This window comes from Acinonyx jubatus, chromosome A2 (assembly GCF_027475565.1).
Source record: "Acinonyx jubatus isolate Ajub_Pintada_27869175 chromosome A2, VMU_Ajub_asm_v1.0, whole genome shotgun sequence".
NCBI lineage: Eukaryota > Metazoa > Chordata > Mammalia > Carnivora > Felidae > Acinonyx > Acinonyx jubatus.
The window spans coordinates 116,051,055-116,075,717 of NC_069383.1; the positions used below are offsets into that span (position 1 = coordinate 116,051,055).

Consider the following 24,663-nt stretch of genomic DNA (forward strand, 5'->3'; position numbering starts at 1 on the left):
TAGTGACCCTGAAGACTGGAGCCTCCTCCCTATTCCTGAGCTGGGTCCTAACACTCGAGGGGATGTTCCTTCCCCACCCACCAAGCCATGAGCTGCTCATGCATCTGCAGGAAGGGAGAAGCTTCCAGGCCAGCTGTCCTTCCTGGGTTTGGGTCTGGGGCAGCTGCTCTGCCTACCAGGTTCTCGCTGACTCAGGGTGCTCTCTGACTTAATAACTTACCTTCTCATGATTCTCCATTTCCCCTTGCAGTGCAGTCTGTTCTTATGACTAGAAGCAGCACTTCCCATTCCACAAGCCATCCTAGGATTCCTGCGGGCACGTGGACATATGCACACAGGTGGCCCTTGCTTTAAGTATGAGATAAGGATCCGGTGTAGCCAAAGGAACTGGCTGAGACCTTAGAGGCCATCATGTTGGTCAGAGCTTTTATGGTTGTGAACAACAGAAACCCGACTCAACTGACTTGAAGGAGGAAAGGGACTTACCAGCTCTCCAGAGCAAGGCTGGCTTTAGGCATGGAGGCTTCAAGGGCACAGAAGAACTCCCATCTCTCTGCAGCTCTGCTCCAGTTTTCTCTGTTTCCTCAATTTTTTGGGGGGTGGGGTGAAGGACTCTTTTACAGGAAGTCTCTCTCCATGTGATAACCACATGCCCCCCCCCCCTCCAGGCTTACATCCCCCCTGCATCAAGCCCCATGGAAAGTGAGAGCTCCTTTCTCCCAGAATTGAGTCTTATAGGCTCTGATTGCTCAACATGGGTCACACCAGCGCTCCTGAAGTTGCACCTGTGGCCAGCGAGAGGCAGTGCTCTGACTGACCAGGCTCAGGAAACATCCCCACCCCTGAAGCCACGTACACACTCAACTCCACCTAACCCATGAACAGAGAATGGGTGGTTCCCCTGAAAAACTGGAGTCCTCTTATAAGAAGGGAGAAATAAAACAACAGATGTCCACTAGCCCTCTTTTCTAGTCCCTTTATCATTCTCTGCAGGAGCTGGCCCTCCCTCTGCTAGATGTCCCTAAGAAATGGTATTTATTACCTCTCAGGATAGCTCATTCCATTTGGGGACAACCACGATCAATAGAAAGTTCTCCCCAATGTTGAAATAAAATCTCAGTGTTTACACTCAAGATCCTGGTCACGTCCTGAGGGCCACATAGACCAATCCACGTGGAGACTTGTCAGTTGCTCGAAGATAGAAATCATGACCACCCAGCCAGATCTTTCCCACCTCTGAGTAAACACCCCAGGTCCCTTCAGTTCACCCTGTGATTTGGCTTCATGCTTCCCCCCCACCTAAGTCATGCCCCAGGCTTCTCTGACCTGCACAAGTTAACATTCAGATCTATTCAGAATACTCCAGGAAGGTTTGAAGGGCTAAGAGTAGAACAGAGCTGTCTAGACACATTCTTTCTAATAATGAAACTTATGCAGGCTTTTGCCTTTTTGACCTCAGTCTCTTCACATGGTTGGCTCCCTCTGAGCTCCCTGCTTGAATCCCTGGTATTTTTATGCCAGCTATTTTTTTTAAATCTATCTTTTGAATTCTGTACTTGTGTTTCTTTATATTTGGTCTTTTCAAACTTCATCTTATTAGATTCTGCTCAGGGCATCTGCATGGCTCAGTTGGTTGAACATCTATCTGACTTTTGATTTTGGCTCAGGTTATGATTCCAGGGTCATGGGATTGAGCCCCATGTCAGGCTTTGTGCTGAACATGGAGCTTGCTTGGGATTCTCTCTCTCTCTTTCTCCGCCCCTCCCTGCCCCTCTCTCTCTCTAAAATAAATAAAAAGTTAGATTCTGGTCTAATGGGATAACTGTTTTCTTTAAGTGATTTTTCAAGCAGCAATAGGGTAACTCTTCTGAGAGGTCCTTATTCCTCCTCTGTGGGGAAACACTTTTATAACTTCTCTATGTCTCCCTCTGTGTTCCCTTCTTCGGTGTGTCAATTCTTTAACCTCATGTTTGATTCTTCTTTACCTTCTTAGTGGAGAGGTGGAAAGTGGGTCAGACGCTTGAGGATGAGTTCACAGTGGGTGACCTTTGAGTTGGGTATTGAAGGATGAATAGGAGTCTGCCAAATGGAGAAAGGACGTTGGGAGTTCAGTGTTTGGAGAAAGTCAAGAGCACAATGGGTATATCACAGTGGAGGTCCAAGGTAACTCAAAAGGGAGGCTGCAAAATGGCAGTCTTCAGTTGAATTTGGTTCTCAAGGATAATCTGCATGGCCCTCATTATGTTAAGAAAAATAAAACCAATATTTGAAAATTGTAGGAGTTCACATAAAAACCAGGACTTTGCATTTTTAAGAAGTCCTGTCAATATCAGATCCCCATAGGTAATTCTTGGTTGAGTTGGCTGGGACTGAGTAGCTGGTAGCCCCTATAGGCAGGGCACACTCTCCCCACTGCCCCAGGGTCCTTGCTCTCGTCTAGTATAGTATACCTGCTTGGCTCCTTTATTTAGCCTCCCTGGCCCCTTCATGCATTTGAATTTGCGGCCTCAATTTTAAACATTATCTACCAGTGATTCACAAATTCTAGCATCAGAAACACCTAGAGGTCTTGTTAAGCAGATTGCTAGGCCCCACTGCCACAATGTCTGATTTAGTAAGGGGGAGAGAGGCCTGAGAATCTGCATTTCTAACAAGTTCCTTGGCGATGCTGATGCTGCTGGTCTGGGGACCACACATGGAGAATAACTGACCTCCTTGTTTCACAGGTGAGGAAACTGTGGCCTGCCTGTGGTAAGCACAGCATCTGGCCCCAAATGCAGGTTTTTCCACCCCAGGTCCTGTACTGAATCTACTAACCCCTGCGGAGCACCAGTGGTGGTGGTGGGGGGGGGGGGGTCCATCTGCATCCTGCCTGCTCTCCCTTCCTGCCCCTACCGTGTTTGAGACTGGGCATTGAAGCCCATTCATTCCATTTTCAGTCTCAGCCTCCTTAACAATAGCCATCCATTATTCTATGCTCTGATGCCTGCAGAATTTAATTACTTGCCTGGCCGTGAAGTGAATTTGATTGTTGGGAGCTGCGGTGTTCTGGAGGAAGCACTAATGAGGAAAGACTCTCAGCAGAGAAGAGAAGGCATCTGGGGGGCTTGTGTTTGAAAGCAGCCATTCACTGTGTGGCAATAGGTCTTGGTCTTCAGTGAGCTTTTTCGTTCCCGCCTCAAAGATGTCCGTCGCATTTCATAAATAAATCAGGGCTTTTGTGTCCAATAATTGCCTTGCTTTGTAACCAAGATCAAAAGCACCAATGGCCTTGGATTCAAAGCCAAGTTTATTTTTTATTTCGTGGTTGCAGGAGAGAGTGAGGGTTTGCATGCTGGAGGGTCCAGCTAGGAGGCCTACATGGAGACAGAGCAAGTGGGCAAAGTGCCAAGGGAACGAGAAACCCTCAGCCAATCTCCACCGGCTCCCACGGAGATGAAGTCGTGAACACTCACTCTGCTAGTACAGCCTGCTGAGCTGGTCACCATCAGGCATTCAACCCCCTCAATAAACATTTATTAGTGCTATCATGACAGTAGGCAAACAATAATCATAGAAAGCAAACAGTGAGTGCTTACTGTGTGCTGGGCTCTGGGCTAAGCACTCCATAGATACTTAATTCTTAAATCCTAGGAGCAAGATGCTGTCATCATCCCATTTTACAGATGAGGGAACTGATGCTGATGAAGGTGAGCTGGAATTGGACTCCAGATGTGTGTGACTGGAGCCCATGTTTGGTGTTAGACAGGTGGTGAAGAAGATAGATGAGTCAGACACAGTGCCCTCTTTCAGGGAGATCACACTGTAGAATGGAAGCAAAGACAGGTGTGTGGCTGTGATTCAAATGTAGCAGAGAGGGATGTTGGTTCAGAGGGAGGAGGACTTCTAATCTGGGCTGGGGGTTGGGGCTCAGGGAAGGTTTTATGTTGGGGATGCAGCATTTGAAGTGAATCCTGAAAGATTAGGATTTATCCCAGTTTGGGTTCCCCAGGAAGATGATTGAGAGTGATTACAATGCAGGGGTATATTAGCAAATGTTCTTGGGGTTTCCACCTGCAGAAGGAAAGGAGGGAAAGCAGGAGTCAGTGAATGGAGAAGTTGGGCTGTGGTGCAGTCACAGCTAAAGCCTCAGTTGACTCCTTGGGGGAGCTCGGAAACTGGGCTGGCCCTTCTGAGTTCTCCTGAGTAGGGGCAAGGAGGATGGACCTTTACCTTTTTGGTGCTCCCAGAAGGGGGCATGGTCTTAGGCAGACCTAGGTCTTGGCTAACTGCTCTTTAGCCAAGGTAGTTCCTGTCTGCCAGCAGCCCTCCACACAGCTGGCGGATTAAAAGGGACTGAAAGTGACCTGGGTGGCACATCACCATACAGATATGCAGAGATTTGAGAAAAGTCAGACATGGGATTCCAGACCAAAGCAAAGGCTGGTGGACAGAAATGTCTGGGTCCTGTATCACGAGCTGATAGGTCAGTGTTGCAGTCCAGTGCAGTGGTTAGGGCTGTGAACAGATTCCCTGGCTCAGTCCCTATTTTGCCACTTTCTGACCATGTGAGTTCATTTTCAAGATGAAGCTAATAATAACCTCCTTCATGGGGTTGTTGTAAGGATTAAAGAAAGATTATATAAAACCACTACCTGGTACACAGTAAGTAATCAATAAATATTAACTTTATTAGGATGGTTATTGGGGCTTTGAGAAAGAACACAGTGAGACTTAATTTTGGAGATGGGATGAAGGAATATTTTATTCAGGGCATATAGATTAAACAAAGTGTCAGAAACAAGAAAAAATATGCTCAGAAAGCCACTCACTGATTAGTTCTAAATCATGGTGGCCTTGTCTCTTCTTTTATAACCTCTTATTTCTTTTTCTTGCCTTATTATATTGGCTAGGACCTTCATCTCGTACAGTATGGAGGGATATGGGAGAGAAGTGGTATTCTTGAATTTTAAAAGGCATGCTTCTAAATTTTCACCATTTAAGACAAAAACTCTTAGCAAACAGGAATAAGCAGAAAACTTCTTTAGCCTGATAAAGGGCATTTACCAAAAGCCAACAGCAAATATCATACTTCCTGTTGAAGAGAATTCAGCAAGATGGCTGGTTGCATTGGTTGCAGAAATTAATCATATTCCTGTGTGTCAGCCAGGTCCATTAAAAAATAAGAATGATTGAAGATTAATGCCATTAATGCTACAAATTAGCTGCATCCTAAAAGTTTCAATAAGTGATGCTTTCATTGTCATTCAGAGATTAATATTTCATAATTTCCATGGCAATTTCTTCTTTGACCCATGAATTATTCAGAATTGTGTTTACTTTAGTTTCAAAGGTTTTTTTTAAGCTTTATGCTTGCTTTTAACTTATAACTTTATCACAGTTGATAAGAAAATAAGGTCTGTGGGTTATATTTTTAAATTTTTGTTGAAGCATTGGCCTTATCAGATATCGAGAGCTCCTCTAAAGTGATAGTAAAACAGGCAGTTCTAGAGCAGTGCTAGGTAAGCTGACTAATGGGACAGAACAGGACTTTTTGCAAATGAGAGCACAGTACATGACAGTGTTGCATTACAGATTGGTCAGTAGATTCCACTGGTTGTCATTTTGGGGGTTATTTTCGGGAAATGATTTTACACATACACACACACATATTTTTTTATATGGAAAAATGAGACCTCTACCTTCATTCACAACAATATATTCTAGGTAGATTAAAGCACTAGAGGTAAAAAGCAATACTTTAAAACTATAGAAGAAAATGTAGGAGGTTATATTTAAAACCCTGGGGATAGGAAAAGAAACATAAAAAAGAAGGTTTCTTTTGCCTAAAGGAAACATAAGAAAAGCACAAACTCTAAAGAAAAATATTGACAAATTCCATTATGTTCGAATAAAAAAAAATCTTCCTGCAACAACAAATAAGTAAAGAGAAAACCAAATGAGACACAGTTTGACTCCCATTTAGATTGGTAGGACAGTCCTAAGTGCTGACAATAATGTGGGGCAACAGGGAGCTCTCATGACCTGTAAATTGGTCCAGCCCCTTTGGGGAACAGCTGGGCTTAATGTAGCAACAGTGAAGAAAGAGGTATACACCCTGTGACCCAGCAATTCCACGCCTGAGTATAATCTAAAAATATTCTAGTATATCACACACACACACAAACCTTGTAATAGGGTGTTTGCTGCAATAGTGTTTATAGTAAAGAAACAAAAACACTTAAATGTCCATCATGAAGGGGATGGCTAAATAAACTATCTATAGTCATTCAATGGAATAGCATACAATCCTTAAGATGATGGAACTAGATGTGTATGTAACAATGTAGATAAAACTGGAAAATGCAACATTGGGTGAAAAAAGCAAGCTAAGCTGTAATATTTTTAAACACTTTAAAACAAATTAATAGTTCATGTTGTTGAGTTTTTATTTATTTATTTATTTATTTATTTATTTATTTATTTATTTATTTAGAGCGGGCGCGTGTGCGCATGAGTTGGGGAGGGGTGGAGAGAAAAGGAGAGAGAGAATCCCGAGCAGGCTCCACACTCTCAGCACAGAGTCTGATGTGGGGCTCGAACCCGTGAACCATGAGATCATGACCCGAGCCGAAGTCAGATGCTTCACCGACTGAGCCACCCAGGTGCCCCTAGTTCATATTGTTTATAGTATTAGAAACCTGTGTGACCTAAAGGTATGCAAAGGTGGGCTGTGGAAGGCACACTAGCTGCAGAGTAGCAGTTGAGGAAGGAGGGAGGAAGAAAGGGGACAAAGGATGCTTCAGTGGTATCTGGAACATTTTGCTTTCTAAGGGTAGTTTTGGAGCGAAAACAGAAAAATCTAATTTGGGTGGCATGTTCATGAGTGTTTGTTATCGTTTTCTCTACCCTTCTGTATGTTTGAAATATTGGAGAACTGAAATAAAGGTGGGGGGAGAAAGGCCAGTTGGAGACAGATTGAAGAAGCCCTTGGATGTCAGAATAAGTTGGGATTTATTTTCTAGACATTGGAGAATCACTGACGGTTCTTGAATGGCGATGACGTAACCAGAGCCAACTTTAAGGATGATTGATTTGATATATTTGATGGCTTTGAAAGAGAGATGCTGGACTCAGGGAGAGCAGTTACATGTTATTACACATACACACTAATACGCAGATTAGTGGTGAAGGGATGGTAGGAGCCTGAGTCAGGGAGGGTGCTATGGGAATAGAAAGGAAGGAAAGGATGGATGGATGAGTAGACGGGTGGGTAGGTTCACGAGTACATGGGTGGGTGGATGGGTGGACATATAGACGGGTGGATGGGCAAATGGGTAGAAAGGTGCTGGGTAGCTGGCTACAGACATTTAAAAAAAATTTTTAATGTTTATTTATTTTTGAGGGGGGTGGTGCAGAGAGAAAGGGGGACGCAGAATCTGAAGCAGGCTCCAGGCTCTGAGCTGTCAGCACAGAACCCAACACGGGGCTCGAACCCATGAGCTGCGAGATCATGACCTGAGCCGAAGTCGGTCGCTTAACCGACTGAGCCACCCGGGTGCCCTGGCTACAGACATTTTTGAAACGCCAAAGCAGTCTGTATTACATCCTGTTCACAACAATGCAGATGAAAAAAAAGATCAGATGATAAAATGACAAGGAGGGTAAAGTGATGTCTCGGATCAGTGATGCAGCAGTAATACGTGATTAATAATATTTTGAATCTAACAAATAAGCCTGACAACATTTGTATTCACCTCGAAGATCATCTAGAGAGGGGAAAAAAAAAAACCAGCTCAAAACTCATTGGCTTCAGGTTTTCATAGATACTGGTTTTTCAGAAAGATAGCTTTGTCTTGCTCCCCTTCCCTCACTACAGATTTTTCTCTCCTTATCTGTAAGAGATTCATGGCAAAAAAAAAGAAACAAAAAATGTAGGTCGGCATCAGGGATGTAGTCCAGAAAGACTACTGAATATGTTCTGTTTCCAGAGAGACTCAGGTCAGCATTCCACCCCATCTCCTTCTGCCTTGACCTGGAGGCCAGGGGGAGGGCAGGGACTTGGCCACAGATAACGGGAGATTCTGCAGAGTGGCCCTGGGCACTGTGTGTTATCTGATATTTACGATGATCTAAAGCAGAGCCTTGTAAATGTCACTATGCTCTTCATACTAAAGGCAGAGGAGTATCCATGTTTTATAATTATTTGGGAATGCTTGGGGAAAAAAATTCTTAAGGCACATAGAATGCTAATTCTCCCAGTGGGGGCAGTAGAGTGGAATGTTTGAGAGCATCCCATCTGCCAGCTCTATGGTCTTGGGCATATTACTCACCCTCCCTGAGCTCCTATGTCCCAGTCTTTAAAGTAAGGTTAATGATAGTGCCTCCCATAAAGAAAGGGCTGATATTAGGCTTAAGTGAGTGATTATCTGTAAAGCAGGCATCACTGGGCCTGGCACATGCTGAGAGATTCATGAACAATAGCTAGTATTGTTCACTAACAGTGTTGTTGTCATTATCTATACTGACAAGTAGTATTAGTAGTAATAGTACTGGGCATTATAATTAACAATGATAGCAAGTGTTATTAATAATAATACTTAGTGTTACTAGTAGAGATCTAGAAACTCCTAGCCTGTCAGAGCACTTGTTTGTAGTCATTCCAAGGTATGCTTGGACTTCCTTAGACCTGTTTTGTTAAGCATTTATGAAAACGGAGGCCTTCAGTGCAAACAGCATGCCAGAGGGATGCTGGAGAGTAATTACAGGGGGAGGAGGGTGACATTGCTGAGCTCCTGGGCATGCATCAGTGGGGCCCACTGCTGCCAAGAACCTCTGATGAGCGGTCCTGGGGCCTTCCTGCTTCCTGCAATCTGGTATCCCGGCTCCAGCAACAGGGGAAGAGTTCAGGGCTCAAGTGTGTATTCCAGCTTCTTACACAAACATGCAGATGACAACATTTGGAGCTGCAGCAACAGGAGACATAGACTAGTTTGGGAAGGGGAGGAAAAGAAGGGAGGTGTCCAGGAGCAGGGACAGGAAGATGATAGGGGAGAGGGGAAGAGTAACAAGGGTCCGGATGGAAGGTGGGGGAGAGACTAGGCTATGGCTGTTGTTTGGGGACAAGGGGCTGTGACATGGCAGAATGCCCACAGCCCACCTACTGGCAAGTGAGGACACAGCTAAGAGAAACAGCCAACTAGCTGTCTAAACTGCTGTTTCCAGGGATAAGCTGACCTTCCAGGACAAACTGGAGAAGCCCCATTCCTCTGAGACACGCCTTTTAAGCCTTTGCTTGGGAAATAAATGCACAATTGCTCTGGGAGATGGCCAGTGGTACATATATCATGTATTTAAATAGGGAACATCTGTGGGTCTCAAGTTTTGTTATTGCTTAGAAAACAAGCAGGAGCGTGGAAACAATGTGGGATTTACAGCTAAAAGAGCCAAAACTTTTGTTTTATTTAATTTGTTTCCTATTGTTTGCTTGGAACCCCAGAACTAGGAAAGCCATGAACTGTCCCCAAAGGTAACCCAACATGAGAACATCTAGTCGAGCAGAGGGAGACGAGCCTTTGCTGCTGTAGCACCTGACAAGGTGCTACAAGAGAGGCCCTAGAGGATAGCTGAGAGTTGAGGCGGCCTCCACCTCCCTCTCTGCTTTAATGTTTTCTCGAGGATTGTTTCTAATGGTCTCCTTCAGAGAAGTGGAGGGAGACTTGTCATTAAAACCCAACATTTTAGGATGATCTTATTTTTCTAGGCACGAAGGGTGACATTAGCACTGGAAATGACCCACCTGTTAGTTTGCCCTTTAAAAACAGAACCTTTCAAATACAGCTCATGAAGGCCCGGGACCTATGGTAATAATTTTTGAGGGCTTCCCCCTAAAAGTTCAATTAGCCTTGCACTGAAAACTAAATCAGGGGCGCCTGGGTGGCTCAGATGGTTAAGTGCCAACTCTTGATTTCGGCTCAGGGTATGATCTCACGGTTTGTGATTTCGAGTCCCACATTAGGTTCTGTGCTGACAGCATGGAACATGCTTGGGATTCTGTCTCCCTTTCTCTCTGCCCCTCCCTCGTTTGCTCTCTCTCTCTCTCTCTCTCTCTCTCTCTCTCTCTCTCTCTCTCAAAAAAAAAAAAAAAACTTTAAAAGAAAACTAAATCAACCACCCATGGCAAGATTTTCAGAGCAAAGAAAATTGATTTCACTCAGGAACTGTTGTGTCAAAAAAATTTTTTGCCAGTTGGTCCCATGTTGACATGAATGCATGGGTTGTTTTGCGGGGGGGGGGGGGGGGGAGATTCAAAGATGGCCACTTTTTACTGCTTTCTGGTTTCCTATTGCTTCTGTGTATTAGTTAGCTCATAGGCAATTATAGAGCTCCTTCTATATGCAAGTCTTTGTGATCAGAACTACAGGAAGTCCCAGCCTTTAAGGAGCTTATGCTTTGATTGGTTGGAAATTGTTCCTTTTGTAGGGACTGTTTGAAAGCTTATGCCTGGTGGAGGGTTTCAGAAGACTGTCTTGCTCTGTGGTCATTCTGGTACATTCAGACCAACATAAGCACAGATTACATCAGTACTCTTTCACATCAGCGAAAATGACAATTTATTGGATCCAATAACTGAGAAGGTCTGGATGTAAGTCTTGTTTAGGCTTCACTAGATCCAGGATGCAGATGCTGTTGTCAAGGCCTGGACTCTCCTTGTGATGGACAAGATGAGTGTAGGCAGCCCAAGATTCCTGATATCCTAGCTTAGCAACCCCAGAGGAGAGAGGATCTGAGAGTATGGTTGTTAGAAAGCTCCCAGGGAAGATTCTCATTGGCTCCGCCTGGAGCCTGGAATATGTTTCTCTTTCTAACCCAATCACTAGAGACAAGCACTCTGGTCAAACTGGGTCCCATGACTGATGGACCATCTTGTATGAGTTTGCAAGCAGGGGTCAGTCCCACCATGTCTCATCTCCTGTTAGAAGAAGAAGAAGGAAGGGAGAAGTGAGAGGTGGTCATCATGGATGATTTATTTCTTTTGTGTATATATTGTATATATTTTGTATATATATATATAATATATATGTATATATGTGTGTGTGTGTATATATATATATATAATTTATTGTCAAATTGGTTTCCATACAACACCCAGTGCTCATCCCCCTCTTCAATGCCCATCACCCACTTTCCCCTCTACCCCCACCCCCCATCAGCCCTCAGTTTGTTCTCAGTATTGAAGAGTCTTATGGTTTGCCTCCTTCCCTCTCTGTAACTTTTTTTCCCCCTTCCACTCCCCCATGGTCTTCTGTTAAGTTTCTCAGGATCCACATATGAGTGAAAACATATGATATCTGTCTTTCTCTGCCTGACTTATTTCACTTAGCATAACACTCTCCAGTTCCATCCATGTTGCTACAAATGGCCAGGTTTCATTCTTTCTCATTGCCAAGTAGTATTCCATTGTATATATAAGCCACATCTTCTTTATCCATTCATCAGTGGATGGACATTTAGGCTCTTTCCATAATTTGGCTATTGTTGAAAGTGCTGCTATAAACATTGGGGTACAAGTGCCCCTATGCATCAGTACTCCTGCATCCCTTGGGTAAATTCCTAGTAGTGCTATTGCTGGGTCATAGGGTAGATCTATTTTTAAATTTTTGAGGAACCTCCACACTGTTTTCCAGAGCGGCTGCACCAGTTTGCATTCCCACCAACAGTGCAAGAGGGTTCCCGTTTCTCCACATCCTCTCCAGCATCTGCAGTCTCCTTATTTGTTCATTTTAGCCACTCTGACCATGAGGTGATATCTCAGTATGGTTTTGATCTGTATTTTCCTGATGAGGAGTGATGTTGAGCATCTTCTCATGTGCCTGTTGACCATCTGGATGTCTTCTTTAGAGAAGTGTCTATTCATGTCTTCTGCCCATTTCTTCACTGGATTATTTGTTTTTTGGGTGTGGAGTTTGGTGAGTTCTTTATAGATTTTGGATACTAATGGCTGATTTGTTTCTAACAGGGCAGATGGGCCAAGAAGGACCAGGCTAAGGGAGAAGTAGGCCTGCCCGCAAGTGGGGGCAAGGGCCAGGGATGCAGATTCCTGCACAGGTGGTGAGAAAGTATATTGGACAGGCACGTGGTGTCCTGCCAGAGGGCACACCCTCCTTCGTACTTCCTCTGTGGCCTGGACTCATTGCTGTTAGAGCATTGCAATGGCTTCTTTCATCTGTGTGCCTGCATCTCATGCTAGGCCCTCTGGAAACAGACCACGGAAAGACATGACAAGTGCCGTCTTTGGAGTCAGACCAACCAAAAGCAGAACGCTGGCTCTGCCATTTCCTAGCTATGCAGCCTAGAGCAAGTCGCTCAACCCTTCTGAGCCTCCAGCCCTCATCTGTCAAGTGGGCACAATAGTACCTACCTTAAAGGTTTTATTAGATAGTGTATGGAAGTGGCTTTGGACAGTATTCAGCAAATGAAAAATACTTCATAAACACTAGCTGCAGTTGAGAAAGCGGGAACCATGTCTCACTGAGCTCTCTGTGTCTTTGGCGCCTAGGTGAGGCTGGTATCTAGTAAGTGTTTTGCAAGTGCTCGTGTAGATTGAGCTGAAACTAGGTGAGGAGTTGGCCATAGACATACAAGTGGAGGTAGTTCAGGCAGGAGTGTGGGTATGGGGGGCCCTGAGAATCCACAGCACTCAATGATGTTAGGGTCCATGGGGGAGCCAGGAGGTTGGGTCTTGGGAGCCAGACTCTTCAGTGGCCTTCAAGTGTTAGGATATGAACAGGGCATTTGTTAAAAAGGTTTTTTTTCCTAGGGTCCAATTTAGCAGGTCTGGGATTGCCGACCTTGATGAATGCCAGGGGTTCCAATGGCTGCCCCCTGAGAGAGCCCCACTGGCTGACGGGTCTTAAACCCAGATGCCTCCTTGGGCCAGGTGGGTGACGTGGGCAGGGAAAGGGAGGTGCTGGACACTGTGGCCAACTGGAGAGCAGAAACCTCATGTAGAGGGGCAGCCATCCTTGAAGCAGAGACTCAGTATTGCTGGATCTCTAGTTTTTCAAGAGAAGCTGAAAGTCAAGACCTTTAAGGGGGAATTTCCTGATTTTTTAAATGCTGAGAAATAAGTCAGATATTTGAAAATGCCGAAAGGCCAACTAAAGCATGTCTGCAGGCCGGAGATGAGTGGCCACTTGGAGCCCTTGATCTGGGGCAGTGGCTCTCACCCGGGGCGGTTTTGTGTCCCAGGGAACATTTGGCCATGTCTGAGATTATTTTTCTTGTCACAGCTTGGGGTGTGGGCGGGGAACGCTATAGGCATCTGGTGGTTAGAGGCCGCGGATGCTGTTAACCACCTTACAGTGCCCCAGAAGCCGCCCCCACCTTAAAGAGTTATGTGGCCAGAAAGGGAGTTTAGCTGGCATTAGCAGTGGGCAGAGGAAAAAGGCAGGGCTGGAGACACCTGCCACCTGATTTTTTAGACTTATTTGAGTCAGAGAAACAGGGCTCTGCCCTTTCAACCCCAAGGAGCCAATGGCTGCTGTGGCTGTCCCCTTGTTGACCAGGTATAATTGTTCTCTACACTGTGTACACTCCCTGTGCATGATGCAGCCTGCCACCCCCCAACCTCTGCAGGCATGAAAGTCATGCTAGAAATGCGGATGAGTGTGAATCCGTTGCCACTTGAGTCCCCAAGGGCTGGGTGTGATGGTCTGTTAGACATTATCAGGGTTTTGGCCTCCTGTTCCTGGTGGAATGTTTGGTTTGGGTTCCTCATTCAGTCATTTCTGGAACTGTAGTTGAGAATATTTCCCTTCCCAACCTAGCAAAATAAAATGTCTTTGAGTTCTGCGTAGCTCAGTAACTCTTGGCCAAGTGCTCGCTCTGGGGCCAGCACAGTGCTTGGTGCCCAAGGGGAGACAAGCAGAGACTCGGGCAGGTTCCATCTGGAGGCTTACCGTCCCACTGAGAAAACACAAGAAGCAGCCCTCCAGCCCTCCCCATGCAACCCACCCTCCACGTGCCAGTGTCTTCATCCTCCTGAAGCACAGTTCTGGTCACCACTCTCTCCCACTCAGAAACCTGTGGCTCCCAGTTCCACTCTAAGCGATCTGGCCCAGCCTCCATTTCAAGCTTATTATCTGCAATTCTGTTGCCATGCTCCTCTCTTTGCAAATCACACTTTTCCCTTGTCCTTGGTCTCTTGCCCTCACTCAGGCTGTGACCTAGAATGCCATCTCTGGCCATTCATGCAAAGTGAGGTGGCTCTGGTGGTACTTCCCCCCCCACCACCCCCCCCCCGGCCCCATCCTCTTCATCACTTCATCCTGCATCACTTCATCTTTCACTCTTTATGGCCCTTTCTGCCTCCTGCCTTAGAATTATTTGTCTTAACCCTTGACGCTACCAAACTGGGAGATTCTTAAGGGAAAAGTTAATTAAAAATTCAACTTTACGTTCCCTTTCTGGGCGACTTGCTAGCCTTGCCTCTGGCATCCAGTGGGTGTCGACTCAGCCTGTGCTACTGTTTCCCAAGCTCTTCATCTATGCCTGGCAGGGTGCCACCCAAAGTGGCTACCCAAAGTGTCATCTCTTTGTATCCTCACAGGGACTCTGGGACACTCATGACATCGCCCTACATTTACAGGTAAAAACCCTAAGGCTAGAGGAACTTTTACTTCATTCATTCGTAGATTCATTCAACAAAATATGTAATGAGCACCCACCATGTGACAGGCTCTGTGGCATTGCAGGGACACAGGAGTGGGAAAGCAAGATATTGCAGATTGGGAAACCCAGAAGGCAGACTTTGAGACAGCTGAATTTAGCATCTAGCAAAATTACAAGGGAGCAATCTTGGGGTCCACACATTGGGAAGGAAAGGGAGGGAGCAGTCATGCTGAAGGCAGCCTTGCTAGAAGGCTTGGACAGCTCTATGGAAAGTTCTGGAGATGGAGCAGCCCTTCAGAGCTGTCCCAATTGAGGGAGAGGCAGATGTCTATGCCCACCATGCATTTATCTTTGGACAGACACAGGCCTTCAGGCCTTGGAAGGTCACATTGTCTACTGAGGCCATCCCTGAAGAGTGCTCCTGGCTGGGGGCTGTCTGCTGCTAGCCCTCCCAGCAGCTAGGATATCTGAGCATCAACCATCAGAGAGAAAATCTCTTTGTGCTCATGGGGCTTACATTCAAGTGGGGGAAACAAATGGTAAATAAATTGACACATAAACAAGCAAGCAAGATCATTGCACTTCCCTTAATAAGTGCCAAGAAGGACACAAACAGGTGCTTATTTTACACATGGGGAAGCTGAGATGCCCAGAGGTTAACTGGCTTAAAGCCTCATTTCCAATCCTGGTCCCTGGCTCCAAAATTCAGCCCTCTCTACTGTGGAACCAGACCTGTGCTAATCATATAGAGCCTCATAAGTTAAGCTAAAGACCTGGGTCTTGATTTTGATTGAGGAGGCTCTGGAGGGAATAAAATACAAAATTATACTGGCATAGGCATGCAGAACTGGGGACAAGAGTTAGGGGCTTAGTTAAGGCACAGTTTTAGAAATCTGGGTCCTGCAGTGATGATGTGCTTGTTCTGGGACTTGTGGTCCTAGTTACTTAGGTTGCCTTTGACTGCAAGCAAAAGAAAACCATAGTTTAAAGTGGCTTAACCAGCAAAGTCCCAGAAGTGGAAGTTCACTTGGAGGCAGGCTCTGGGTTCAGTTGAACCAGTTTCTCAGGAGGTCATGAAGGAGCCAGGTTTCTTTTGCTCTGCTACCCAAGGTTTCTTCCTCTTCTGGTCCTAAAATGCCTACTGGTAGCAGCTGGAGCCCTCAGTAGAAGAGCTAAAACCTTTCCTGAACCATCTTTGTCCTTCCGTTCTATCCAGTTAAGTCACATGTTTAGCTCTGGGCTAATAGTGCATACCAGAATCCAGAGTCAGCTTCCGTGGAAGAACTCAGCTGGAAGAATCAATAAAAAGCCAAATTCATGGCTCTTTTAGGAAGCAGAAAGGGTGTTGGGGATGGATGTTGGGGAGGGAGTCAGCCTTATCTGCTACAGAGAATAAAATTGAGCAGCTTGAAGGTAGGACACAGTGACAGATTGGATTGGAGGGGAAGAAATAAACAAATTTTTTCAAAATTAACTCCAGGGGCACCTGGGTGGCTCACCTGGTTAAGCATCTGACTCTTGATTTCGGCTCAGGTCATGATCTCATGGTGCATGAGTTCGAACCCTGTGTCAGGCTCTGCTCTGATAGTGCAGAGCCTGCTTGGGATTCTCTCTTTCTCTGCCCCTCCCTGCTTGTGCATGTGGATGCATTCTCTTTCTCTCTGTCTCAAAGTAAATAAATAAACATTAAAAAAGAATAACTCCAAGGTTTCCCATTGCCATGCTTGGGAAGATATTATCCCATTGACCAAACTCAAGGAAATGGTGGAAATTTCATATTTGATTTTGGATAATTTTAGTTTGATATGATGAGGAGACATTAAAACCATATTGTTCTGCAACAGCTGAAGCTATAGGTCTTTGAACTTGGGCTCAAGCTATTTGAGGACAGAGCCAGGGAGAGAGGACTGCTACAGAAATGGTAACATGGCTGCGGGTCACTGAGAAGCAGAAGCTGGAGGCAGGAGTGTGTGTGGAGCTGGCAGGGGCAGGGCTTGAGAAAGCAAGGCTGGTGGGGGTTTCAGAGGCAGGACTTAGGAATTTATCTGACAGGGGTCTCTGCCCATGTGTGCAGTGACAGGGTACAAGGATGTTCACCACATCATTGTCTGAAATATTAAAAGTGACTGGAGACAACCTAAATATCCATTGCTATGGAGTTGGTTAATGAATTATGACATATCTGGTATATGGAACACCAAGAAGCTGTTAAAAAAGGAGGATGCAGGAGCTGCATGGCTGCAAAGGAGAAATCTCAAACATATTGTTGGGTGGAAAAAAGCAAGATGAAAAGATGTGTATAGAATACATCTATTTGTGTTAAAAAAAAAAAAGAATATACACTATCCAAATGTATGTTTGTATATCTGTAGCTGTTTCTGGAAGGTATCAAAAGAAACTTCTCTTTTTAAATTATTATTATTTTGGAGAGATAGAGTGCAAGCAGGGGAGAGGGGCAGAGAGAGAAAGAGAGAGAGAGAGAGAGAGAGAGAATGAGAGAGAGAGAGAGAGAGAGAGAGAGAGAGAGAATGAGAATCTTTAGCAGGTTTCACACTTAGTGTAGAGCCTGACATAGGGCTTGATCCCACAACCCTGGGATCATGATCTGAGCCGAAATCAAGAGTTGGATGTTTACCAACACCCACATGCCCCTCAAAAGAAACTTATTGTTTTAAAATTTTTTTAATGTTTATTTATTTTGGGGGGGAGGAAGGGGCAGAGAGAGAGGGAGACATAGAATCCACAGCAGGCTCCAGGCTCTGAGCTGTCAGCACGGAGCTAGATGCAGGGCTCAAACCTAAGAACTGCAAAATCATGACCTGAGCTGAAGTCGGATGCTTAACTGGCTGAGCCACCCAGGTGCCCAAAAAGAAACTTCTAATAGCAGGTGTCTCTGGTGAGGTTCTGGGAGCCTGGGAGACTTCCTTTTGACTTTTTACTTTACTGACTGTTAGAGTTTCTTTAACCATGTGCATTTATTACCTATCATAAAAGTTAGATCATAAAAATAAATACATAAGAAACTGGGTCTTGGGTGTCAGAGAGGTTAGTGACACTGAGGACTGAGAGGAGGCCACTGGAGAGTGTCAGAGAGTCCAGAGTCAGCAGTGGGGCAAAAGTCAGGGGGAGGGGCCACAGGGGAAACTGAGGCACAGGCTGAGTGCTTCCTTGGGAGAATCAGGAATAGGAGATGAGCATAGCTGGTTAGGTTCATTGAGCACCACTGCAAATGCACGGGATGCAACTGAAGGTTCCCCTGTGAGCTCTGCACAGGAGGTTCTGCTCAGGCTCCGCTATGGTTTTGGACTGGGTCCCCTATCTTTAGCCACCAGAGCTGCAGGGAGGTCGAAGCAGATCTCTGGACTGCCTAAAGCTTTTGCTCTCTTTTAAGAGATCGTGTGCAGGCAAGGGCTACCTTCAGATGGGCGCTTTCTGGCAATTGCAGTACCAGAAGCTGAGAGAAGGACTATGGGGTGAGGAGAAGGAGCCTAGAAAGTCATCATGTCTGGTCCTGACTCTTCCTCTGTCACTGCTGAGTGCGGGGGCTCCTGACCTAAGTGGGGAAGGGAGGAAAGCTGGTCTCTGCCCATCTTTTGCTGGTCATGCTCGAGCTGAGGGAGCTGAAAGGGGGGGGCAGGATGACTCAGCTCTCAGGCAGCAGAGATCAGGGTTCCTGTTTTCTTTTTTTTTTTTTAAGTTCAAGTATAATTAACATACAGTGTTATATTAGTGTCAGGTGTACAAAATAATGATTCAACAGTTCTATACATTAGTGCACATCACTGTAAGTGTACTCTTAATCCCCTTCACCTATTTCTTCAAATTAAAAAAATTTTTTTAATTTATTTTTGAGAGAGAGACAGTGACAGAGCATGAGAGGGTAAGGGGCAGAGAGAGCAATGGAGACACAGAATCTGAAGCAGGCTTCAGGCTCTGAGCTGTCAGCACAGAGCCTGATGTGGGGCTTGAACCCACGAACCACAAGGTCATGACCTGAGCCGAGGTCAGACAGTTCACGGACTGAGCCACCCTGGAGCACCGCACCCCCCTTCACCTATTTCACCCATCCTCCCACCCCTCACCCCTCTGGCAACCACCAATTTGTTCCCTGTATTTAAAAGTCCATTTTGGGGGTTGTCTTTTTTTGTTTTGTTTCTTAAATTCCACATATGAGTGAAACCATATGGTATTTGTCTTCCTCTGACTGGCTTATTTAATTTAGCATTGTACCCTCTAGGTTCCTCCATGTTGTTGCAAATGGCAAGGTTTCATTCTGAATAATATTCCATTACATATATATACACTGTATCTTTATCCATTCATTGATGGGTACTTGGGCTGCTTCTATATCTTGACTATTGTAAATAATGCTGCAATAAACATAAGGGTGCATATATCTTTTAGAATTAGTGTTCATTTTATTTAGGTAAATACCCAATAGTGAAATTACTGAATATTATGGTATTTCTATTTTTAATTTTTTGAGGAACATCCATACTGCTTTCTACAGTGGCTGCACCAGTTTGCATTCCCACCAATAGTGCACGAGGGTTCCTTTTTCTCCACGCCCTTACCAACACTTGTTGTTCCTTGTGTTTTTGATTTTTCAGGGCTCCCATTTTCAACATGGAAACTTCACATGATAGTCCAGGCAAACAGGGAAAGTATTAACCAAAATAATAATAATAATAATAATAATAATAATAATGATGATGATGATGATAATACCTTAAGTAACAGAGAATCCTAAACTCTTCAGGCTGGGTGAGACCTGGAGATGATTTGTGAATTGTATTCTGAACTGCATTTCTCAATATACTAAATGTGTATGTCACCTCGTGGAAAAAAGATTGAGGTCGTCTAAACTGTATACTACAGCTCTCTGTAGAAAGCCGTGCATATAAGGATGTGAAAGCCTCTGAAAAGTCCTGCATAAGAGAACCTATCTCTCTTTGTTCAACTAGCTTTCCCAAGTGTATTTGCCTACAAAAGCCTCTGCCCCCCTTTTTAGTATAGCACTCAGCAGTGACCCCCAGACCAAGCTTTGTGATGCTCTAGTTTATTTATAGATGTGTAAGTAAGACTCCAGGGCCACATGGCCCATCAGTGATGCAGTGGAGGCAACAACCTTGATCTTTTGCCTTGTGCTCCATCCAGTCTGTTAACCTGTACTGTTCATGATGAATTGAGATGCTAGATCATTATTTCTCAAACTGTGTTCTGTGGAACCCCACTCTCATGAGATGCTAATGAATATTGAGCCAGGGACACAGACTCTGGTCACATCAGCTTAGGACCCACCGAATTAAAGAAAGATGAACAGATTGATTGGCTGTGGGCTTCTCAGAATCTTTAACATGATGACGTCTCTGTAAATCACCAATGCAGGGAGGTAGAAGGTTCCTCAACTTATTTGGCCAGGGAATATTCCTTTTGCAAGGGGCCCCTCTCTGTGGATTTGTGTCATGGACACAAGTTGAGGAATTCAAGTCTAGATCAATGAAGTTTATGTTGGTTTCTGTACCCATTCCCACCCCATCCCAAGTATTCCTGCCCTTTCTGTGTTGAAAAGGAAATTGGTCAATGCAACCAGTGACTTTCTCCCCCTCTGACATTTGTTCTTTCATATTCCAGAGCAAGGAGATTGGTCTGCAGATGCATGAGGAGCTCCTGAAGGTCACCAATGAGCTCTACACAGTAAGTTCTGCTGAGGCTCTGCTGCTGTTTGGAATCGGGTCCTCTTTCTTCAGCACCAGGAGCCAAAGGGAGTCTAAACCAGAGACCTGGAATGACTGTGGGCATTTTTGCTCTGTCTGTGCCCCAATGACTGGGAGTCATCATGGTGGGCTGTAATGGTTTGCAACCCTGGCTTCTGATTCTGTATACCTGGGCTGGGGCCCTGGGCATGTTTAGTTTGTCTAAGTTCACAAGAGACTTGCATGACCTACCTGCTGTGTGTTACCTGTAAAAGCAGAATACACAAGGTCAAGGTGGGGACAGCATGGACATAAAACCTCCTGAGGCAGGGATGTGGGTTTGGAGTCAGGTGCAACAGGCTGAAGTTGATGCCTGCTGCCTATTGATGGTAGGTATGTAGCTCATCTGGGTTTCTGTATTCTCGTCTGCAACATGGAGCACTGTTCGGAGGGTCACATGAGTTGAAGGGGGTGATCATTCCTTGTCATCTCCAAGGAATGATTTCGGAACAGTACAACTTGGCCTAGAACTGACCTTACTACTGATGTGGAGGTGAGATCTGACTGGATTTGAAATGGGTATTAGAATCCAAGTAGGTGAATGGGGAACACAGGCACACCAGGTTATGATGCACGAGTTGACTGATTGTGCCTCAAGGGCCCCTGGGCTTCTTTATGGAAGAATGTGGTGAGCCCCAGAGACAACCTGGGGGGAACAGGGCAAGGTAGCCCCAGCAGATGGAGCTCGAGACTCTTCACTGCCAGAGACAATCAGCACAGATGAAAACTGTTGTATTTTAAGTATATCAGGGTTCCTTATAAAGTTTCTCATTAAAAGTGGGGATTCTGCTGCTGAAATCATATGGAAGGAAGGGAAAGAATAGCAGGCTGTGAGAAGACCCCTCTCTTAGATGTTATTATCTTTCTATCTTCACATCCCATGTGGCCAGCAGGTAGTGGACTCCTCAGGGGCCGAGAGCTTTTGCCCAAGAGCCTGGACCTCAAGTTGGAAGTCCTGCCTCAGACTCCAGCCAGCTATGGGACTTTGGGCAAAGCATTCACTTCTCTGGGCTTCAGTCTCCCACTCAGTTACATGGGGACTTTCCCGATTCAGAATTCTGTAGAGGACTTTCTAGACAAGCGTTCCTCATTCTAGGTCCTTCTTATGTTCCTCAGGAACCTCTTTGAATGAATCACTCTCCTCTATGGTATTTCAACACCTGGGTCCTGGTCCCAGGGACCACCCCGTCCCCGTCACACACACACAGAGCCACTCCCACCCAGATTTCTAACCTTTCCTCTGGGCTCCAGCCGGGCTCCTCTCCTTGACACCCTCTGCACACCCCGAATACTGCCCCGCTTGACCCCTTTACCCTGTAGCTCCCCCTGCTTACAACTGCCCTCTTTCCTTCTCTGCTTGTGTGTGTCATACTCATTTTTCAAACCCAGACCAAACTCCACCTTTAGAAAGCTATTACCTCTGGGCTTTGAAATCTTATGGCAGTTGAAAAAAAATCTGTCATGTTATCTCTGTGTCGCCAGTGTGCGTGCAATCTCCCTAGAGCCAGATCTTGGTCAGTAATGGTGCACTTAATGCCCAGAGACTCTGTTTGAACCCAGTTGTATGGCCTCTGGCACTTCACCTCTCAGTCTTGCCTGTGACCAACAGGGCTGGCAGGTGTAAACTGGACAGAGCAGGCGGGGATTCGGAAGATGGTGCTGGTGTCCAGCACAGTGCCCTGAACCCAGCAGGCGCTCTGCGCGCACTTGCCCTCGCTGGCCACGGGGCAGGGCAGCTGGACAGAAACGCCGCTGGTGTCAGATGTTCAGGCCAGGCAGGAAGGTCAGTCCCTGCTTCCTGTGTTCATGGCAGCCTGACGATGGCCTCAGAGCTGGTGGAGGAGGAAGGGGCAGCACCTCCCCAGTTCTCTCCTGCAGCCCCTCGTGGAGGGATGAGAGCCTCAGAATGCTAGCAGCAACCTCCAGCTCATTTATTGACGGCACGCTGAGTCTTCAGTGGTTGCCCCGAAAGCATTTAAATTCAAGCACCTGGGGCTGCCTACTGTTTACCCAGTACTGCATGAGGCACGGCGGTGGGCTGTGAACATTTGAAGAATTCATCTTTGAAGTATCTTGTGTATCCCCAGTGTTCCCAGGGTGCTTGCTGAAGCAGAGGTGGGAGGGATGTATGAATACATGAACAAAAGTGGTTTTGCCTACAATGAGTTTCAAATCTGAGCACGGAGACAAGACTAAAGTACGTGAACTGGTGATACAGCAGTCTGAAACAGAGTGTGGTATCTGCTGGATATGTGGACTCCGAGGGGGAGGCACCCAGACCATGAACTCTGTGGGGGCTGTGCCGTGCTCTCCACAGTGTGCCCAGAGCCTGTGGCAGTGCGTGCACATAGTAGGTGATTGATGCACACTTACTGAGTGAAGAAACGAGAGGGAGAGTGTGCACGTGCAAGAGAAATCGAAGGTTCAGAAAAGCGATGGCTCCAGGTAGGCTGCTGTGATCAAGGCTGAGTTTTGAGCTTGGTGCCTCTGGAGGGGTAGGATGAAAGAACAGAGGGATAGAGGGGAGGAGAAAGGGAATTCTCGGCAGGGGAGGCAGACTGCAGACAGGTCTGGGTTTGAACCCTTGCTGCACCACCTACCAGCTTGGCCAGGTCAGTTAACGTCTTGGACCTCATTTTCTTTATTGTCAAAACAAGGATAGTAACAAATGTGTCCATGTAGTATGTGCTTGGGATGTGTGTCACACAGTATGAGGTGTTTTGTATGTATTATTTAATTAGCATGTTCTACAGGTAAAGAAACTGAGACACAAAGAAGTACCTTGCTTAAGGCCTTGGTAGCAGTTTTCAGTGGCTACCTAACAAATGATGTCAGAACTCAGTGACTCATGATTTTGTTGGTTGGCAATTTGGGCTGAGTTCAACCAGGGCTGCTGATACGGCTCTGGATTTCTGGCCAGTTAAAAAAGAGCCCAAAGTGGGAAACACCCAGTGTGCCAGCACTTCTCAAGCCTCTGCTCGTGTCATACTTGCAAATATGCTATTGGCCAAAGCAAGTCACGCAGCCAAGTCCATGGTTGAGGTGTGGAGGAGTGAACATCACCTCTTAGAGGGAATTACTTGCGAAGTCACAAGGCAAAGGGGCATCCCTGCAGCCAGGGAGGGGGCTGTTGTGGCCGTCTTTGCAAACAGCCCACTGCAGCCGTCCAGCTGCTAAGGACGCTGTGGACCCCAAATCTCACGCTTCATTATTAGGGATGTCTTTTGAGCAGTTTCTAGTTACCATGCCTGGTTACTAGAATTCCCCTCCTTTCCCAGCCCCAGAGTCATGACAGCAGTGACTGAGGAACAAATGATGTAGAAAACATTGTCCAGTAAGCCTCACTTTAGTTCTTTTCATGTTTTCTAGAGGAGGTGACATGTAATAGTGGGCACAGTGATGATAGAGATAAATGCTAAGGCCATCCATCACCCACTTTAGGGAAAAGGCTTGTCTCCATCTGAGACCAGGGTGTGGAGGAGACTGCAGGCCTGGGCATTTTGTTCATTTGTTTGTTCATTCACTCACTCACTCACTCACTCACTCACTCACTCAAAAAGCCTTCCCTCTGCCCAGTCTTCATCACCTTGAGGTGCCCTCCTTTCTAAAACATGCCAGCATGTATGCAAGCACAAGTGCATGTGTGAGCGCACGCGCGCGCACACACACACACACACACACACACACACACACACACACACACCCTGTCTTACCTCACCTCTTTTTCCCCGAACTCCCATCAGTCTGACCTACTACCTCTCTCGATCATCATATGTTGGCCTGGGAGGAGAAAAGGGCAGAAATTGAGAGTGTGGGCCTATGTGCCAACGGTTCCTGAAGAAGCAAAAACAAAACAAACAACAATAAAAAACCACTGTTTTCATTATTTAGCTAAAAATATGTTCAGATTTTCGATACAGCCCTAGATCATGAAATGTATCTGTCGTCTTTTGAAGTGACAAATACTGTAACATCCCCCATATGGCTCTTTCTTTGTGCCCTGTCACTGTGCTCCAGACTCTCCAGGCAGGGCTGCGGGAGGGGCCCCTGAGACTTGTTTCAGGGTGATGTGGAGTGCCCGCACCTAGCCACAGCTGGTGATAGGTAGATACTAATTGGAGTAATGAATGGACTCCATTTTCCAGTTGTTAAGGCTTTGATTTGATTTTGCACCGGGCTCAGGGATATGAAATCAACTCTGGACCCCCAGGCAAATTTTTGCAAGGGCATTTCCTTTCTGATGCCCACCCTCAGG

At 45.9% G+C, this 24,663-nt stretch overlaps 1 protein-coding gene across 7 annotated transcripts in view; it reads left to right on the forward strand.

Moving 5' to 3' along the window:
* Nucleotides 1-24,663, forward strand: part of SRGAP3 (SLIT-ROBO Rho GTPase activating protein 3) — a 354,753-nt gene that overhangs the window by 242,829 nt on the left and 87,261 nt on the right. For all 7 annotated transcript variants that reach the window (XR_008297014.1, XM_053219015.1, XM_053219016.1 and 4 more), the window contains one exon: nt 20,287-20,349. Coding sequence is in view for 6 of the 7 variants with exons in the window: in XM_053219015.1 (XP_053074990.1) it covers nt 20,287-20,349 (63 nt within the window). In the remaining variant the exon portion in view is untranslated. The remainder of the gene's footprint in view (nt 1-20,286; nt 20,350-24,663) is intronic.